The sequence below is a fragment of the Apodemus sylvaticus genome, chromosome 9, assembly GCF_947179515.1.
Source record: "Apodemus sylvaticus chromosome 9, mApoSyl1.1, whole genome shotgun sequence".
Lineage (NCBI taxonomy): Eukaryota > Metazoa > Chordata > Mammalia > Rodentia > Muridae > Apodemus > Apodemus sylvaticus.
The window spans coordinates 66,623,642-66,645,002 of NC_067480.1; the positions used below are offsets into that span (position 1 = coordinate 66,623,642).

The 21,361-nt window shown below is 38.1% G+C and overlaps 1 protein-coding gene across 1 annotated transcript in view; it reads right to left on the bottom strand.

The window, feature by feature from the left end:
• Ankar (ankyrin and armadillo repeat containing) overlaps positions 1-21,361 on the bottom strand; it is a 67,818-nt gene that overhangs the window by 2,042 nt on the left and 44,415 nt on the right. The window contains exons 14-23 of the mRNA XM_052191836.1: positions 14,637-14,878; positions 14,312-14,465; positions 14,074-14,235; positions 12,334-12,440; positions 8,951-9,073; positions 8,295-8,453; positions 7,586-7,703; positions 6,755-6,864; positions 3,787-3,983; positions 5-51 (exon numbers count right to left, since the gene is read on the bottom strand). Of these exons, the coding sequence (XP_052047796.1) occupies positions 5-51; positions 3,787-3,983; positions 6,755-6,864; positions 7,586-7,703; positions 8,295-8,453; positions 8,951-9,073; positions 12,334-12,440; positions 14,074-14,235; positions 14,312-14,465; positions 14,637-14,878 (1,419 nt within the window). The remainder of the gene's footprint in view (positions 1-4; positions 52-3,786; positions 3,984-6,754; positions 6,865-7,585; positions 7,704-8,294; positions 8,454-8,950; positions 9,074-12,333; positions 12,441-14,073; positions 14,236-14,311; positions 14,466-14,636; positions 14,879-21,361) is intronic.

Below are 21,361 nucleotides of genomic sequence, written 5' to 3' on the forward strand. Positions count from 1 at the left end.
TTACCTTTTTTAAAGATAGGAATTACAGATGGTCCTCCATTCTTCTCCAGGCTAAAGGGGGGTAAAATATCAAATAATAAAATAAATGAAGACATACATAGTATCCCCCAGAAAAACCATGAATAAATAAAGATTCCAGGTGCTATGTTCCTGGGCCTAATGATCTATGTCACACATATATAAAATTGCATGTATGCTGCCTGCAGCTGTCTTCTCACTCATTTCAAATATTAAATATAACTAAAATAGAACATAATGTTTGAAGTGATGGGAAGAAGGTATGATTTGAAAAGGAATGGCCCACATAGACTCATGTGTGAGTGCTTGGCCCATAGGGAATGGCTCTTTAGGAGGTGTGGCTTTGTTGGAGGAAGTGTGTCACTATGGAAGCAGGCTTTGAGGTGTTACAAGTTTGAGCTAGGCCTGAGGACACAGTCGCTTCTGCTGCCTGGAGACCAAGCTGTAGAGCTCTAAGCTCTGACTCCTGCACTCTGTCTGGAGCAGCCCTGTCTCCAGCAGCATGTCTGCCAGCTCACTGTCATGCTTCCTACCACAACAACAGTAGACTCAACTTCTGAACTGTAAGCCAGCCCCAATGAAATAGTTTATGGTGTTTCTTTACAGTAATAGAAACTCTAAGACAGAACTCATACTGGATTTTGAGGAAAAGAGAATTCAACGGAACACATTTTCCATTTCCAATAGAGTTGTGGGAATAACTACAAAGTATAAATCATTAGTACTAAATTAAATTTATAAAAGAATAAAATTAACTTGTAAGTTATCATAATGTTCAGATTGTGTTTTTAGATTTTCAGCTTTTAAAGGATTCTTAAAAGACTTATCATTTTTTCTACTTAAAATTTATATAACCATAAAATACTATTAGATATGATTCCCTTCTTGTATCATAATAATAATAATAATATATCATGAGTATCTCTTTTCCTATTTATGAATGCCTTCCTACCTGGGAAGACTCATAATTAAGCTCTGTATGTAGAAGCAGGGAAAGTAATTCAAAGTAAGGGTTTTTTTTGTTCTTCCCATTTAAAAAAAAAAAACTTAGGTTATAATGAAATCATAATATTGAGACAAAGTCATCTGAGAAAAATGCTTGAGAGAAACTATAACTTCAGCCACTGTGTCTGTTTTAGCCCCGTTTCCTCCCGAGAAGTTTGGCTTGACTATGGGTCAAGTCTGGGAAATCCATCTGCAGTGAAGATTTTGTTGTCTTCCTATTTAGCTCAGAACTATCAAAATATATCTTTAGGGTAATGAAGAATAGATTCCTGAATACAGCATAAAATTTATCAGTCTCCCCAAAATTTCTAAAATTGAAACAATCCTGTCTACTCAGGATCCCTAAAATCTGGTAGTTGCCCTGTCTACACCCACATTTCTATTACTAAGTTGGAATTAAAATAAGTTTGAACTAGAGAGGCATAATATTAATGCCTTTCTAGTTCTAGCTACTGAGGAAGCAGGGGAAGAGTGGGAGATTGGAGCTGGGCAACATAGCAAAGCACTGTATCCAGAGTAAATAGAGCAGTGTCCCTGTGATTGGCAAGGATGACTAACTTTGGAGAGGGCACATTTGGCATGTCAATTGGGTGTAATCACCTTGGTTAGGTTAGAGATAATGCTGACAAATTATCTTTGAGCATAAGTGTCTACTGTCATCAGGAGGCCTATGACCCCTGGAACTCAAAGACCCCAATTTTTACTTTGGATAAAGCTACAGGGTATTGAGATGTTAGCCAGGTGTCTGCTCATTAAAAAAAAAAAAAAAAAAAAAAAAAAAAAAAAAAAATCAGTGGTTTCACAGGATACTGGAACCCTTATACTAAAAGAGAACCTAATCAGTTAGTAGGCTATATTAGACCTCCTCTGGGAGAGGAAAACAAGTGGATAACCATAAATACAACTAGCATGTGTCTTCCCAGGAAGAGGACAAGGTGTGGTACATTTTTCCTGATGCCCACCATGACATGAAAAATATGTAGGAGTTCATGTATCAGTTCTGAAAGAGATGTTGGAAAAGCATCTCATAAGATTCTGTTTCCTGATAGCTGAAGAACACCGACTACATGCTACGTGGGTATGGACCACTTATGATTCCTTTCATGCTCAAGTTTAAAGTATCTTTGTCCACATCTATAGACCAGCAACTTTTGAATATCTTGGTTTATGTTTTGGGGAATCTCGACTATGCCAAAACAAATATGAGCCCTATTCACAAGAAGGTGGTTTAGAGGATATTCTTTGTGAGTTTAGCTTCTCGGGTCTGTACACTTAACACTCACAGAAAGCCTCACACTTCCAAACTGTACTATGTAGTAATTGTTCTACTATGAGGAGTTTAATCCCCACAGAAGGCTAATGGTAGACCAGTAGTCTTTCAGTTCCCTGTAGTCTCTCTTCATCCACCACTCCATCATCTGCATCCTGAGCATTTTATTTCCTACACTGTGGGACAGGACAATAGGAGACTGGTTTGCCGCTCCTTAGCACTGGACTCCAGAAAGAGGGATATTCCTAGGCTTTGGCTTGAGAAGTGGTATGATCAAGGTCACATGACAGGCCGGGCTGGTTCTTCTCATGGCTCTTGTACACCAGCAGAGCTGTCCTTTGTGCTGTTTGCATTTCTAAGCACTCCTTTCCAAGAAAATATGGGGCCAGTCTCATCAGATTTTCCACACCTGAGGAACTAAGGTTGTGTGTGTGTGTGTGTGTGTGTGTGTGTGTGTGTGTGTGTGTGTGTGTGATTAGCCTAGAACTCACCCGATAGAATGGACTGGATGGCCAGGAAGCTTGGGGGTGGGGTGGGGCATTTTTTTTTCCTCCCCAGTACTATGATTGTGAACAAATGCCACCAAGCCCTAGGTGATAGTATAGCTTCACAGCTTAGTCTCCCAGACATGAGACACCTTCCATTTCTACCAACAGCAAGGTAACTGCTCACTACTGAGCCCTTGCAGGAGCAGTGCTTCAAAGATCAGTTGAGATTTTAGCCCCACCTTGAACTATTGTGAAAAGAAAACATACAGAATGAAAGGTTTCAGAAATTCTGGTTGTTTTTACCCCCTTGTAGGAAACTACTGCTCATGTTCATCTAGATGTTGAAACAAGGCCTATTTTGTAGGGTACTTTTCAGAAACAGGTATAACCAAATCTGATCTTTCCTGGGCATAGACCCATTTACACATGGAAAAATAAATCTACCAACTTTGCAGAGCCCCAGCTAATCATGCAAGTATGTCAAGGCAAAAGTAAAGTGAATTTTATTATTTTTCCATGATAAAATAATACCCTTAAAATGAGGAAAAATGTTTAATACTTGACACGAAGCTTTAAGTCGAAACCTGCTGCTGTTTATTTTGATACAGAGATTGATAAAAAAAAAAAAACAGACACTTGGCATTCAAAATAAATAAAAACAGGCTTTGGCAATGAACATCCATTCAAAGTTAAATTTATGTTTGGCACACAGAGGATATGCATTTCAAGGGGGATTTTACATAGTGGACCCCTAAAATCTAAAATCTTTACTAATGATGTCACTTCTGAAACTTTTTTTTTATTGGATATTTTTTTATTTACGTTTCAAATGTTATTCCCTTTCCAGGTTTCCCCTCCAGAAACCCCCATCCCATCCTCCCTCTCCCTGCTTCTATGAGGGTGCTCCCCCCTCCCCACATACCCCCACACTGGGACATTGAGCCTTCCCAGAACCAAGGGCCTCTCCTCCCACTAATGTCCAAAAAGGCCATAAAAGCATAGTACCTTAAGGATGGAAGTCCCACGCTTTCCTGCATTTGGAACTCCTTTAGGAACGCAGGGTTGATCTTTGCATCTCTACTGATGTTCTTTGTTATGCGCAGAAACTGGTTAGGCTTATTCCTACACTCAGTTAACAGGATACGGAAAGCATGCGCATTGTAAGTGAGGTAGCCAAGGGCACAGGAACATGCCGTGCGAACCTGAAACAGGAAGACATTTCTTATACTTTTCCCAATATTTTATTATGAAAAAATATAACTGACAGAAAATTTGCTATTTTACCATTTTAAATTACAATTTACCAGAGCTTAAATATATTCATGTACACTTTTTGAATATTACTTTGGGTTCAAATCTCAGTATTTGACTTGAATTTTTAATAAGTGCCATGGAGCTATTGGCAGATGTTTGCTGCTGGGATGGAGAGAGACAGCTTTCTCTTAAAGAATAAGCCGGGCGCACGCCTGTAATCCCAGCACTCTGGGAGGCAGTGGCAGGCAGATTTCTGAGTTTGAGGCCAGCCTGGTCTACAGAGTGAGTTCCAGGACAGCCAGGGCTATACAGAGAAACCCTGTCTCGAAAAACAAAAACAAAAACAAAAACAACAACAACAAAAAAGATTAAAAAAAAAAAAAAGAGTAAGTCCTCATAAGTCAGCCACACTCCAGTGGAAACCATATCACTCAGGATCAGTGGAGCAGGACTTAAAATTGTGTCTGTGTGTGTGTGTGGGGGGGGGGGGGGATGGTAAAGGAAACGTTGGAAAGAAGAAGGGCAGATATGATGAAAACACTTGGTGTGATAGTCTCAAAGAATCTAATAAAATTATCTAGCCCATAGCTCCAGTCGGCTCTGTTGAGCCCCCCTCCCCCAGCTTGGATCCTAGCGCCCCCAATCAGGCAGTTTACAACCACCTGGAACTCCAAGTCCAGGGGATCCAACACCCTCTTCTGGCCTCCATGGGGACCTGCATCCACATGCACATACCTACACAGACACATACACACATTATCAAAAATAAAATAAATCATAAGAAAATTTCTATATGCTGGGCATGGTGGAGCACATCGTTAATCCTAGAACTAGGAAGACACAAGAAAGTGACCTCTGAGTTTGAGGCCAGCAAGGTCTACAAAGTCAGTTCCAGGACAGGCAGGGCTGTTAAACAGAGAAACCCTGTCTTGAAAGATCAAATTTATTATTATTATTATTATTATTATTATTATTATTATTATTATTATTGTCATTATTATTATCATCTGTAAATATGAGCATCAGATATGGATGTAAATGGATATCAGTCACCAGGTAGGAGCATGATAGCTCATTCCTGCCAGGTCACTCATTCTGCGTCCAGGTCACATCATCCACCCCAATTTTTTTGTTTGTTTGTTTGTTTGTTTTTTGAAACAGGGCTTCTCTGTATGGCCCTGGCTGTCCTGGAACTCACTCTGTAGACCAGGCTTTCCTCGAACTCAGAAATCCACCTGCCTCTGCCTCCCAAGTGCTGGGATTAAAAGCGTGCGCCACCACCGCACGGCCCTCTGCCCCATTTTTATTTTTATTTTTTTATTTAATGTTAATTGCCCTTGATTTCTAGTCATTGATCACAATTATCTGTAAGCATATTTGACTTCATTTTAGAATTATTTAAGAATATTAAAAAATGCCGGGCGGTGGTGGCTCACGCCTGTAATCCCAGCACTCTGGGAGGCAGAGGCAGGCAGATCTCTGAGTTCGAGGCCAGCCTGGTCTACAGAGTGAGTTCCAGGACAGCCAGGGCTACACAGAGAAACCCTGTCTCGAAAAAAAAAAAAACCAAATCCAAAAAACCAAAAAGAAAAAAAAAAAGAAAAAAAGAATATTAAAAAATGAAAATAAAAGGGCTCACGCATTGACTAACAAATTCTTGTAGGATACTAACATTTTAGTTAAATTACTGTTTCATCACAGTGCATTTATTTATACAGTGAGTATTTCAAATTTAAGTTATACAAAGCACTGGGGATCATTGTGTCACTTTCGTTCATCCATGTCATAATTTGTTCTTAAAATATGGTGCCTTCCACGAATCTGCAAGTCATTCTTTCACAGAGCATATTCTAAATTTCTGTGTAACCTAGATTGGTTTTTAAGTAGGAGGAGTCCTCCTGTCTCGGCCTCCTGAGTGTTCGTATTACTGGCATGAACTCTGACATGAAGTTTTGTGGATTCAATCTTGATTTTAGAATTAAAATAGCTCGTTTTACAGGGATTGTTTTTTTTATTTTTGTATTTTAACTCAGATTAATTTGACCAGGTAATAGATTTTAAACATTCTTTAAAATATTTTAATAAGCATGATATTAAAGAATATCTTCTTTTTAAACTTAGCCTGCTTTTTGCTCTGAAGTAATGGATCTTTAAGCATGGATAAAGATATGTATCCAGCGCTGCCCAGAGAATTTCTACACATTTCCCACCAATGTTAATCATCAAGGTTTCTTTTCCATGCTGACCTTCTGTAAGGTTTTAAAAGATTGTGCGCGCGCGCGCATGTGTGTGTGTGTGTGTGTGAGAGAGAGAGAGAGAGAGAGAGAGAGAGAGAGAGAGAGAGAGAGAGAGAGAGACCAGAAAGGGGCATTGGCTCCCCTGGAACTAGAGTTACAAGCAGTCGTGACCCAATACAGTGATCCGATACAGGTGCTGGGAGCCAAACTGCGGCTCTCTGCAACAGCAGTAATGCTCTTGAGCATCTTCCCAGTCCCATAGTTTTAAAAAGTTTAATTATAGTTGCTGTATACTGCTTTTGTTAAATTCTGTTTAAATGTTGGAGTTAGAATGAGAATTGTAGGTGTCAGACATGACCAATGCTATTTTTGAGTTATTATGAATTGCATAATGTCCCAAGAAAACGTGTCCTCTTGTGTGGGAGAAGCACCAGCTACTGTTTGCAGGACATTCCATTTTACAAATAGCCTTTTCCTTTTACCTCTTCTCTTCCTGAGTACAAGTGGTAGCAGAGCCGCTGGATTGTTCCCAGTGTGAGAAAAGCCTCTGGAATCCCAGCTCTCGAATGAGCCAGGCTAGCTATCAAATTACCTGGAATTAAAACAAAGAAGAGCGTGCACATTACCTAAACCTGAGAACTGGTCGATTGCTTTTTGTTCACGTGTGCATTTCATTGTGAAAGATTTGAGCTCCAAAACCAAGATGAAGAAGAAAAAAAATGTACATATAAATGTAGGATAACCATTCCCTGTAGGTGATTGCTTTTCTGTGATTGTACTAAGACTTACACAGGTTTATTTCTAGAAGAATGAGAAAATTTTAAAGTTGGAAGCTGTCTTCCAATATTTCAAAATATATTCACTCTTTTTGGTTATTAAGATTATTTTTATTTATTTGTTTTATATGTGTGTGTGTGTGTTTTTCTATCTGTGCACCATATTTATTTCTTTAGACAGTGCATAATTTAATTCTCACTTTATAGTCTAAAAATCATTAAAAGTTTGAAATAATAATTAGAAAAGCAAAAAGGCCCTGTTGAGAGTTACTGTATTCCTGCTCAGTGAGCAGAGTGGATGTCCATTGTTCTGTGCAGATATGGATGATCAGTATTTTCAGATAGCATAATTTAAAACTATGTGATGGGGAATCAGACATATTTTAGTATTGTTAAGATTACGATCTAAAATATTTTATAGTCTTGGTCACAAAGCTTGTTCCTTTGTGTAGATGTCATTAGATTTTTATTGTTGTTTGTTTTGGTTTTTTGTTTGATTGTTTGTTATCTTGTGATTTTTTTTTAGATATTTCTTACCTGTCAGGACAAGAGTAGGAATGTGGACTGAATACAGACTGTCAGCTAAAATAGTAACACCTCGTGCAGACAAAGTAATATGGTCCACGTCAATAATGACTTTAGCTAATACGATAATCTAAAAGAGAAAAAACATACAATTGGTGAGCATTTGTGACTCAGATTTTCTTAATCATTTCTGATTGGGGGGCATGTTTAGTGAGAGGGAGAGAGCACAGGCTCCATTACTTCCCCTCAAATGGTCACAGTGACTATGACAGGCCATGTTATCCTTTCTTCACTCCTTGCAACAGTTGTCCTTGAATTGAAGAGAAGTTCTTAATGAGGCTTAGGTTAGAAAAGCTCTGAAGAAAAGCATAAGGCACCAAGGAACCTAAACACTGTTCAGAGAGCAGGAAGCCACGCAATCAGCTCACACTCTGCCCTTACACGTTTTCAACCCCGTCATGCTTCTCTACGTAGTTTTTTAAACATGATGTGATTAAACCACTTGATTGCTGGCATCACAGGGTTGTTACAGACATCAGATGTCACCTGAAAAATTCCATATAATGAAATTCTAGTAATGGCCTTTTCATGAGGTAGAGGGGCTAATGTGCACAGTACTATATTTTATAAATTAATAAACATTTTTCCAGATCCCCAATGGAGAAGTGTTCACTGCAGTGACATACTTGCCAATATGAAACGCTAGGGTTGATCCATGTACCTGAAATGCTGCCATTGCCCTCTCTGTTTCAACTTTGGATTGAAGAAAAGGCTCAAAAATAGATAAGGTTATCATTCCAGTTTCCAATATCAAGTACTGTTGAAAACGATTATTGAAGGCAAAAAGGGTTAGTGCATAACCTGCTCTCAAGCGGATGTCCTAGAAAAGGAGAAACACCAATCGTTTTTATTTGCTTCAGCACATGTTCCCCACTGACTCTTGAGTTACTATTAAAATGCATTTTATTCTTAACAGAAAGAGAAATGTAACATTGTTAGGAGAACTTTTTAAAGAAAAAACAATTGCCTAATATTAACTGTCTTAGAAAAAGACTTAAAGCATTTCAGAAGCGCCTCACTATAGTGGTGGATAAGAAGGGGATGTTTGGGAGTGAAAAGGCATAAGAGTAAGTTAAATGTTCAAATAATGACAGATTTGGGATTCATCACCAAGCATAAAATTGCTGCATGCCTTCCTTGGAAAATTTGATTATCATACCAGTACACAATCATGGCCTAGGAAGAGGCATTTTGTATATTCCGTCAAATGATACACTTGCATGTCGTTGCCATGAAGAGCACTTGGTCATAATTGATAGTGTTTTCTTAGAGCCACTTCCCCCATGTGAACACACAGAGGCTCTGTGAAGGTCCTACCTTTTCTTTTGAGTGAAGAAGATAAAGGACATCAGAATAGGTAAATCCCTCATTTTCTTGTAGTTCTTTCTGTAGCAAATCATTCCCTAGGACGATGCATGCCAACGAAAATGCCACTTCAACCTAAATATGTGGTTTTTAGAAATTATCTTCCGTTCACAGGTTACCAAAGAATATATTTCATTATGTAAATATTTATTATACAGACTAGATTATAGAAATATGGTTATAAACTATTTTAAAGCATGGTTATTGAGTATAGTTCTCTGACTACTATTTAAAGACTAACACAGCTTCTGCAGGACTGTTCCTCATAAATTTTAATGGTCAGAAAATGTTCATCTCCTTTGTGACCAGAGACAACCACACATTTCCTTCTGAGGGTGCTGGGAGTAGGAGTAGGGTTCCCAGGGACAGTACGGCCATGTACAGAGATGCAGTTCTAATCCTACATATGAATCCTACATATGGAAAAATCCCTTCCATTTTTAAACATAATTTTTAAGTGTTTGCTGGCATGGGTTTAAAGGCTGTTTTAAGTTGCTAATGACCATGGAGCTGTCAATGTGTAAGGGACTGCCTAGGAATTTAAGCAAAGTTTTATAAAAGTAGCATCAAGGCAGCTTCATTTTCTTTTTGTTTTTAGAGTTGTTTAATTTACATTAGGAAGCTGAACCAGGTACATTGCTGGGCTTAAGAGACGGTTTTGGAAAGGGCTATATTATGCCTTCCTTGAGATTCTACCTCACACCAATCAGAATGGCTTACATCAAAACTCAGGTGACAGCGCATGTTGACGAAGATATGGAAAGAGAGGAACAGTCCTCCATTGCTGGTGGGATTACAAGCTAGTAGAACACACTGGAAATCAGTCTAGAGATTCCTCAGAAAATTGGAATAGATCTACCTGAAGACCCAGCTATACCACTCTTGGGCATATACCCAAAAGATGCCCCATCATGCCACAGGGGTACATGTTCCATTATGTTCATAGTGGTCTTATTTGTGATAGCAAGAAGCTGGAAAAAAAACTCAAATGTTCCACAACAGGGAAGAATGGATACAGAAAATGTGGTTTATTTGCACAATGCAATACTACTCAGCTATTAAGAATGAGGACATCCTGAGTTCTGCCTGCAAATGGATGAAAATAGAAAATACCATCCTGAGTGAGGTAACTCAGACCCAAAAGGACATGCGTGTACTCACTAATAAGTGGATTTTAGCAAAAAAAAAAAAAAAAAAAAGTACAGAATACCCCAGGATACAATCCACAGAACTCAAAAAGGTTAACAAGCTGAAGGACCAGGTAATGATGCCTCAATCCCACTTAAGATGGAGAATAAAGCAATCACAAGAGAGGGGGAGGAAGTGAGGGACCTGGGTGGGAAAAGGGACAGGGAGGGGAAGAGAGGAACATGATTAGGTATTGCAGGGGACAGGGCTAAAACCCTGAGGGACAGCAGAATGAATGGAAATAGGCAACCTCAGAAGGTAGGAAGTGGGGGACCCTCTAGAAGGTATCAGAGATCTGGGAGGTGAGAGACTCTCAAACTCGAGGAAGCGACCTTGGATAAAACGTCCTACAATGTGTAGAAGGAAATAATAGAGTCCACTCCTGGTAGAAAGAGAGGGTATTGAGTGAGGGATGGGGTTGCTATCCCACAGTCAAAAACGGACCCAGAATTGTTCCTGTCTAAAAGAATTGCAGGGACAAAAAGGAGAAGAGACTGGGAAAGAAGGTCCAGTGACCAGCACAAATTGGAATCCAGCTCAAGGGCCTCCCCAAAGCCTGACATTATTATTGATACTATTGTAGGCTTACAAACAGGAACCTAGCATGACTGTCCTCTAAAAGGCCCAACAAGCAGCAGAAAGAGTCTATTTACACCCAACCAATGGACAGGAGCTGGTGACCCCTGTGGTCGAATTAGAGAAAAGCTGGAAGAAGCTGAGGAGAAGGGCAACATTGTAAGAAGAGATCTCAACTAATCTAGACCCCCACGACCTCTCAGACACTGAGTCACCAACCAGGCAACAGCTGATAAGAGGCCCCCAACACATACAGCAGAGGACTGCCAGTTGGGACTCAGTGAGAGAAGAGGCACCTAACCCTGGAAAGATGTGAGGCCCCGGGGAGTGGGGAGGTCTGGTGGGGTGGGGTAGGGAGATTGGGGGTGGGGACAACATTTTGGAAATACTGGGGGAAGTTTGGAAACAGAAAATAAAGAGCAAAGAAGGAAGGAAGGAAGGAAGGAAGGAAGGAAGGAAGGAAGGAAGGAAGGAAGGAAGGAAGGAAGGAAGGAAGGAAGGAAGGAAGGAAGGGAGGAAGGCAGGGAGGGAGGGAGGGAGAAGGGAGGGAGGGAGGGAGAGAGAGAGGAAGGAAGGAAGGAAGGAAGAAAGAAAGAGAAAATCATAACTATTGTGAAATGTTCTGTCCACTGGAGTCTAATTTTCAGGAAAGTGACTGAAAGTATTTAGGTTATAGTTTAACGAGTTTAAAATTTTTTGAAAAAATGGATAAAATGAAAGTTTTCCATAGTCTTATGAAATATACTTTAAAAGTCTGTAAAATTTTTATTTATAACTCGAACCAAAAGTGATTTGTAGCTTATGCTTACCTCTATTTTCCACTAAGCTATTGCAATTAAATCATCCCTTTTGTATCATGAAGGGGGGCAATTGTCTTATAATATCTTTTCTTATAATGTGTCTATAAAAGGAAATATTACTATTCATTAATATGTTAATCTGTATTTTTCTATTTATCATATCTTAAAAAGACATGATAACTTATGACATATGTTTTGCAGTACATCTATAAAAGGAAATATTTCTATTCACTATCACATTATTCTATATATATTTCCTCGTCACTAATAGAGCCCCTGGAAAATTATGAGAAGAAAATGTATTTTTTGTTGTTATAATTTCCTGCTTGGCCACCTAACAATTCCTGAATGTCTATTGCTTTGGTAAAGGGTTTGAGTTGATGCTGGCTTATTAAGGGCATGGATGGAAGAGTGACTAACTCTCAAAAGACCGTATAGTAATTCGTTAAAATCCAGCCTTTAGCACAGTGGCTGACAGTCAGCCCATACTGCGATGAGAAACAGCACTAACTGAGCAAGAAGGAAGCTACTCTGTGAATACACAGTGAAGGGTTCAGGAGAAGTAGCCAAAGCCTAAGTGTGTGAGATTTTCATTTCATATTTGAAAAAATAATATTTACTACATTATTCTTTTCTGCTTAAAATTTTAGATTTTTGTTTTAAAAGTTGTTATTATTGTAAACGTGCATAATCTAAGATATAAATTATTTGTAAAGGTGTTGTATATATTGCATTTACTGTGTCAGAAACATTTAAAACCTTAATATATACCTTAATGTTAACTGAAGGGTGAGTTCTTAGTAGCTGAATAAGCACTGGAAAGGCATTCTCCTCTACAACAAATTGTTGACTCATGGGATTGCTCGTGTGGGCCACACCTGTAAGACTCTCAGAGGTCAATGAAGTCATGGTTTTGTTTCATATTGTAAATTATAGAGTCAAACTTAGCTTGGTTTTTGTTGATAAGCTATCTTAAGGTAATATGGCTAGCAAATTTTAAGAACATGGTATACTGACACAATTTTAATACTCCTGCTTTAATTCTTTAAAGGTCAGAATGAATGAGCATGAAACATTCATTATTAGAATTATAAATGGTTTTATAATAGAGACACAGCACATAAAGTTAAAAATGCAACATTACTAAAGAATAATAGCTTGCATCATTTCAAAATACTATATCCATATAATCAAGTTTATAGTTATTTTCTATTAAAAGTTTCTAAATCAAAAAATGACTAATAACTAAGTTAAAATTTCTAGCTTTCTTAAATTACATATGGTAAAAATATAAACATATTGTCTTTATAATATTTTTATGCATAAAATTTTTAATTTTGTTTGGCCAAGGAATGCCATTACATATATTATAGGTTTATATACTTCAGTGAAAAATAAAAGTTTAGGCTTCTTTGAACATTGACAAAGAACCAGCCAGGTATTGTTATTTGGAAAGTTTAAATTAACTAGGGGAAGTAGAATGAGCAATAGTCATTTTATTTTTCTCCTTTTATCTCCTTCAGCACCCCCATATAAGTACAGTTGTTAGGTGGATGATCAAGCAAAGATAGAAATATAGAAATATAGAAATATAGAAATATAGATAGATAGATAGATAAATAGAGGATATATATATATATGTATATATATATACACTACCATTTACTAGATTTGTTTGGTTGTGTGACTATGTCTATCTATGCTTATGTGCCATCTACAATTACAGGCATGCTGCTAAGAATATGGATGCTAAAAACCAAACTAGATCCTCTGGAAGAGCAATAAGCTGTCTTAACAACTGAGCCAACTCTTTAACCCCCATTTGCTAGAATTTTATTATAAGAATATATGTCATAGATTCTAGCTGTGAAAAAGACATTATGTTCTAGATTATTTATTTCTTATAATAATTAATGAACTTCTACAGATTTTTTCATGAGCAAGGAATTAAAATGGAGCTGCTAACTTCAACATCAGGATACATTTGAGAAAATACAAGTACATGGAGAACAAGAGTGCACAAAAAAACTGTTGTTTGTAAGACATCTACAGACTCTACTCTGACTTGTTAATATCAGTAAAGAATCCAAATTTTATTGGTAGATCAATCACTAAATGTTCTGCAACTTTTTTGATGGACCCTAAAATGTCAATTCTTTTGCAACAAAGATTTATTTATATAAATAAACAAGAATTGGAAAAATATAATTGAATGTTTACTTTAAGAAATTTATGGCTTTTGACATTTTTAACTTATCTTAAAATAAATGGAATTATATTCAGTTCAGAATAGTCACTGCTCACTGTCTTCTTTCTATTTTACTCTGAATTCAAGAGCAAGACAGATATGAAATTCTTAATATCACCATTTTAACTGACTAAGGTCTTAAATAAACTACGTAAATATTTGAGATCTCTTATAGTATGAATAGTGACAAAGAAACAATTTCTACTTCTCTACAAGTGCTTATTTTTCTCATCATATTGAAGAAGTTGAGATTGTATACAAACCAATACAGATGGATCCTACTGCTCTGATGACGCTCAGAAGTGTGCCTTCCGCTATTTTACTAATCCTCAGCAGGCGGACCAGGGGTGCAATGCCGTTCCCTTCACATATTTGATTCTGATGCATCCTGCTGTCCTTACTTAGAGCTATGACTGCTTCACCTCCTGGTAACAAAAAGTGAGAGGTGGTATGGACTTTGGTGTATGCTACGTCAGCAGTCATGCAAAGAAAGCGCCTTACCTACGTACTGCATCTTAGCAGATGGCGACAAAAGCATGTTTATTATGAAGTTGTACCCAATCTGCTCTGCCATATACTTCTGTTGTTTCAATGTCTGTCCTGCCAAGGCCCAAAGTGCTATGGCTCCTTGCTCTTTAACATCTATTTGAAAGGCCTATTAAAACAAACACATGACATTCATTCAGTGCACGGTACTGAGCACATTGCAGACATATATTTTATAACATATGCATTCAGAATTTTGTTTGATTTTCCACCTCCAAACACAATTCAAAATAAAATAAACTGTCTAAACAATGAGAAGAGCAATGATAAAAATCCTTACCTTTAGAAGTTTTAGGAGGTCCTTCGTTAATTTTCTTTCCAGAAATGCCTTCTGGATTAAAGGATTGCAGTTTGCCAGTGACTCCACAGCCATCGCACCTTTCACTTGAACACTGAGCTGCTTCCCTTTAAAGAGAGCTACCAGGGGAGGGATAGCCCCTTCCATTGCTATAGCATCCTGCACTTCCTTATTGTCACGGCCGACCTCAGCGATTGTAGCTGAGGACACTGCCTTCAGCACATCTTCAAAAGAGTGAAGAGTAAGGAAGCAAGTCATTGAAAATGTAAATACACTACATTTCTATATAGTTCCACATATTACAAAATCAAATTTAGAAGTTCAAAGAAAATTTAGAAAACAGAAATATAAATAAACTGTCCAGGTTCGCCATTGAGATTGTCTTGTTCACTACTTCTTATAGAGATACTTGGCATATTTAGATAATTATAGACATACTCAATATAATTGTACTATGAATGAATTAGTTTTTACATTCTTTTATGAACATAAATGTCATAAATGCCTTCTAAATATTTCATCAGTGGTCATATCACATTGAAAATATATGTTGCTTCAAACTTTTCATGGTTTTAAATAATCCCAGGAAAATTTTCAACATGTAGATATTTATCAGTACATTTTCCTTTAGCATAGAGTCTCAAGAATTACTGGAATAACTCAGTACATTTCAGTAAATTGAGTTCTAAAAGGATCAGTAGTATGTTATTCTTTCATAATTAGAGCTCAGACAAATCAATTTGACTTTGTCTTCAGGATAAATACTATCATTAAAAATAAATGAAACTTGCTAACTTGATAGACAAAATGGCATTTCATTTTATTTTGTTCTTACAATTTACAGAAAAGTGTAAGAGTGAGAGAACTTAAATACTTATCTTGCATTTAGCAATTTAATACATTGATACTTTGATTTTATATAGTTATCTATCTGCAACTTAGTTTTTCTCACTCAATCCATCTGTGCAAGTGTGTGTGTGTGTGTGTGTGTGTGTGTCTCGTGTTATTCTGCCCTGGATAGCTTGATAGCTTGAAACTCACTACACAGGCTAAATTGGCCTCAGACTCACAGAGATCCACCTGGCTCTGCCTCCCTCATGGTGGAATTGAAGGCATGTACCACTATGCCAGGCTACAATTTAGTTTTCTACAATTGTGGTGTGAGCACGAAGGTCTTTACATCCACAGATCATGGAAGCAAGGAATTTTAAGCACATAGGATTGTCCTATTAATGGAAAGGACATATAACATGTCTTTCCATCCAGAAGGCTGGGAATGGAGGTGATTAATAACTTGGTGATCTGTATTAGTTGTAGGGTCAGGTCATGTCATTCTCCCATAACCGGAAGACAACTGAAGATGGCTGATAGACAAAATGACCTGTACACTAGTTGTATGACTGAGACCATGCCAGATCCTCCCTTAGGTGTTGAAGCTAATACATATAGCCTATCTCTAGAACCCATCTTCCTGGGGAAAATGACATGTACTTTTGTGATGTTTTGATGTAATCATGCCTCCTTGTGCACAAGGGCTTGTATTACCCCAGGAAACTTTTTTTCCAAATTATTCTTTGTTTAAATATGCTGGCAATAAACTACCTGGCATCAGATTTCTGAAGTTTGATCCAGCCCGGCTGACTAAGTTAGGCTAAACTAGTTTTTCTTTGACTCTTCATGGATCATTTTGCTGTTGACCATGATGTATACAAGGAGTCCACACACATTTGTGGATATGTGTAGCATATAGATACACAGAACAATCAGTAGATGCAATGCTTTAACCATATTACATCTGCTATCCTGTAATGCCCTCTATAACACAGATTGAGAGCATGCATTTCATTTATGATGTCTATATTTTCTGTAATCTACAACAGTTCTTTAGTTGTTCTTTACCTTTGGTGATTTAGACTTTTTAAATGTATATTAGTCATTTATCTTAAACCGCAGTTCAGGTTTATTTAATGTTTCTCATATTTCAAGATATGTATCTCCATTCAGAACATTTTAAAAGTGACATCATGTTCTTTGATGGTAGTTCATATAGTATTAAATGATGTCCATCTGTTTTCCTTAGTGATATTAATTAGAAGCAATATAATAGCTACTAAACAGTATAGTTTAGTAGCTATTATATTGCTTCTAATTTAAAAAAGTACTTTAATATTATATAAATAAGCCAGAAACACCTTTAATCCCAGCACTTGGGAGGCAGCTGGATCTCTGTAAGATCTAGGCACCTGGTCTAGCCAATGAGACCTTACCTCAATAATAATTAATAATATATAATATCTTCATCAAGATTTGATATCAAAATTGAGGAGAAATTTTCAATTTTTTCTGAACCAATCTTAAAATATTTATAAAATATTAGTTTGCCAAATCCACCTTCGTTTCTCAAAAAACAAAGTAAAGCAGAAATCAGGAACCCACTTAGAGACTATTTTCAGACTATATCAATGACTTAGCAGTCTAGCTCATAGCAAAGAGAATTGGTTGTTAAAATACTGAAGTTATGACATCAGAAATCTGCCTCCCACCAGTCAGTTACAAGAGACTCGCCTCCATCTTGGTTCTCGGATGCCAGAGAGATCAGACAGCCTGAGGTACACAAACATAACCCGAGGCCAACATTGTGGGTGTCTAAACCCAACAGGCATTGTCCTGCACCCAGGCCCTGGGCTGTTTGGGGGGCCATCGGTGTGCCAACCCGGCCAGGAGGTTGTTTGCCCGGCCTGGCACATGCACCACCATTTTGGCTACGGGATGCCAGAGAGTTCTAGCAGGCAAAGTCAGCTATCAGTCATAGCCCCCAGACCCTGGGCTGCTCGGTGGGTCATCTGTGTTCCAACCCAGCCAGAAGATTGTTAGCCCAGCAGACTCTCCTGGCACTTTCAGGGAGCACGCGTGCAGCCATCCTGGCCACCTGACAGAACCAGTTAACACTCATAGCCCAAGGGGAACTTTGCTTGGGCCTTGGCCTGCCAGGCTTTTGCCAAGACTCGGGACCTGAGCAGCTAGGCTAGCCTTGTGTGCACCAACCCAGTTGGGAGATAGGCTGCCCGCAGAGTGATCATCACTCAGAAAAGGTCCCACAGCATACACCCTCAGCACTCCCTGAAGGAGCAAACGGGCACCCCCTGGTTCACAGAGACAATCTCGGGCAAGGCACACTAGGGATCCAAGTGCACCCAAGAGGAGGACAGCACATCAGCAATCTGTGACAGGGGAAACCCACCCATCCAGTGTTGCGGAAATAGCCCTAGAGCCTCACAGGAGGCTCAAACACCAGCCAGAGACAAGACCAACTAATGCCAGAGAACAAGATGGCAAAGGGCAAACGCAGGAACGCTACTAACAGAAATCTAGGCAATATGGCAGCGTCTGAACCAAACTCTCCAACATCAGCAAATCCTGGTTATGCCAACACATCAGAAAAACAAGATTTGGATTTAAAATCACTGGTCATGATGCTGCTAGAAGAACACAAAAGGGACATAAATGAATCTCTTAAAGAAATACAGGGGAACATGATTAAGCTAGAAACCCATATAATGGAAACACAAAAATCATTTAAAGAAATTCAGGAGAATAAGGCTCAAGAGATAGAAGCCAATAAAGAAGAAACGCAAAAAAAAAAAAAAAAAAAAAAAAAAAAAAAAAAAAAAAAAACCTTAAAGGAATGCAGGAGAAAGTGAATCAAATGGCAGAAGTCATGAAAGAGGAAACACAAAAATCTCTTAAAGAATTAAACGAAAACACAAACAAACAAATGAAGGAACTGAGCAAAACCATCCTGGATCTAAAAACAGAAGTAGAAACAAGGAAGAAATCACAAAGGGAGACAATTTTGGAGATAGAAAACCTTGAGAAGAAATCAGGGGCCATAGATGCAAATATCAACAACAGAATACAAGAGATGGAAGAAAGAATCTCACATGCAGAAGATACCATAGAAACCATTGACTCAACAAAGAAAATGCAAAATGCAAAAAGCTTGTATCCCAGAACATCCAGGAAATCCAGGACACAATGAGAAGACCAAACCTAAGGATTATAGGCATAGATGGGAGTGAAGATTTACAACTGAAAGGGCCAGCAAATATCTTCAACAAAATTATGGAAGAAAACTTTCCCAACTTAAAGAGAGAGATGCCCATGAATATACAAGAAGCCTACAGAACTCCAAAGAGACTGGATCTGAGCAGAAATACCTCCTGTCACATAATAATCAAAACCCCAAATGCACTAAACAAAGAAAGATTATTAAAGGCAGTAAAAGAAAAAGGCCAAGTAACATATAAAGGAAGACCTATCAGAATCACACCAGACTTCTCACCAGAGACCATGAAAGCTAGAAGATTCTGGGCAGATCTCATGCAGACTCTAAGAAAACACAAATGTCAGCCAAGTCTACTATACCCAGCAAAACTCTCAATCACCATAGATGGAGAAACCAAGATATTCCATGACAAAACCAAATTTACACAATATCCTCCCACAAACCCAACTCTACAAAGAATAATAGGAGGAAAACTCCAATACAAGGAGGGAAACTACACCCTGGAAAAAGCAGGATAGTTACCTTCTTTCATCAAACCCAAAAGAAGATAACCACTCAAATATAAAAATAACATCAAAAATGACAGGAAGTAGTAATAACTATTCCTGAATATCTATTAACATCAATGGACTCAATTCCCCAATAAAAAGACAGAGACAAACAGACTGGATACGGAAACAGGACCCTATATTGTGCTGCATACAGGAAACACACCTCAATGTCAAAGACAAAAACTACCTTAGAGTAAAAGGCTGGAAGACAATTTTACAAGCCAATGGTCTCCGGAAACAAGCCGGAGTAGCCATTCAAATATCAGATAAAATTGACTTTCAACCTAAAGTCATCAAAAGAGACACTGAGAGACACTTCTTGCTGGTCAAAGGAAAAATCTACCAAGAAGAACTTTCAATTCTGAACATCTATGCGTCAAATGCAAGGGCACCCTCATTAGTAAAAGAAACTTTACTAAAGCTCAAGCCACTAACACAATAATTGTGGGTAACTTCAACACTCCACTCTCCTCAATGGACTGATCAGGAAAACAGAAACTAAACAGGGACACAGTAAAACTAATTGAAGCTTTGGACCAATTGGGATTTGACTGATATTTATAGAACATTTCACCCTAAAGCAAAAGAATATACCTTTTTCTCACCACCTCATGGTACCTTCTCCAAAATCGACCATATAATTGGTCACAAGACAGACCTCAACAAATATAAGAAGACCGAACTAATCCCATGCCTCCTATCAGATCACTATGGAGTAAGAGTGGTTTTCAATGGCAACAAAAACAACAGAAAGCCCACATACACATGGAGGCTGAACAATACTCTACTCAATGACACCTTGGCCAAAGAAGAAATAAAGAAAGAAATCAGGGACTTTTTAGAATTTAATGAAAATGAAGGCACAACATACCCAAATCTATGGAACACAATGAAAGCAGTGCTAAGAGGAAAACTCATAGCCCTGAGTGCCTCCAAAAAGAAAATGGAGAGAGCATACACTAGCAGCTTAATGACACACTTGAAAGCCCTGGAACAAAAAGAAGCCAATTCACCCAGGAGGAGTAGAAGACAGGAAATCATCAAACTCAGGGCTGAAATCAATCAAGTGGAAACAAAGAGAACCATACAAAGAATCAAGGAATCCAGGAGCTGGTTCTTTGAGGAAATCAACAAGATAGATAAACCCTTAGCCAGACTGACCAAAGGGCACAGAGAAAGTATCTAAATTAACAAAATTAGAAATGAAAAGGGGGATATAACAACAGAAACTGAGGAAATTCAAAAAATCATCAGATCCTACTATAAAAGCCTATACTCAACACAACTGGAGAATCTGGAGGAAATGGACAATTTCCTAGACAAATACCAAATACCAAAATTAAATCAGGACCAACTAGGCCATCTAAACAGTCCCATAACCCCTAAAGAAATAGAAGGGGTCATAAAAAGTCTTCCAACCAAGAAAAGCACAGGACCAGATGATTTCAGTGCAGAATTCTATCAGACCTTCAAAGAAGACCTAACACCAATACTCTTCAAACTATTCCACAAAATAGAAACAGAAGGAACACTATCCAATTCCTTCTATGAAGCCACAATTACGCTGATACCAAAACCACACAAAGATCCAACAAAGAAAGAGAACTTCAGACCAATTTCCCTTATGAACATCGATGCAAAATACTCAATAAAATTCTTGCCAACTGAATCCAAGAACACATCAAAACGATCATCCACCACGATCAAGGAGGCTTTATCCCAGGGACGCAGGGTATGTTCAATATACGGAAATCCATCAATGCAATCCACTACATAAACAAACTCAAAGAAAAAAACCACATGGTCATTTCATTGGATGCTGAAAAAGCATTTGACAAAATTCAGCATCCTTTCATGCTTAAAGTCTTGGAGAGAACAGGAATTCAAGGCCCATACCTAAACATAGTAAAAGCAATATACGGCAAACCGGTAGCCAGCATCAAACTAAATGGAGAAAAACTTGAAGCAATCCCGCTAAAATCAGGGACTAGACAGGGCTGCCCCCTTTCTCCTTATCTTTTCAATATTGTACTTGAGGTACTAGCTCAGGCAATTAGGCAATATAAGGAGGTCAAAGGGATACAAATTGG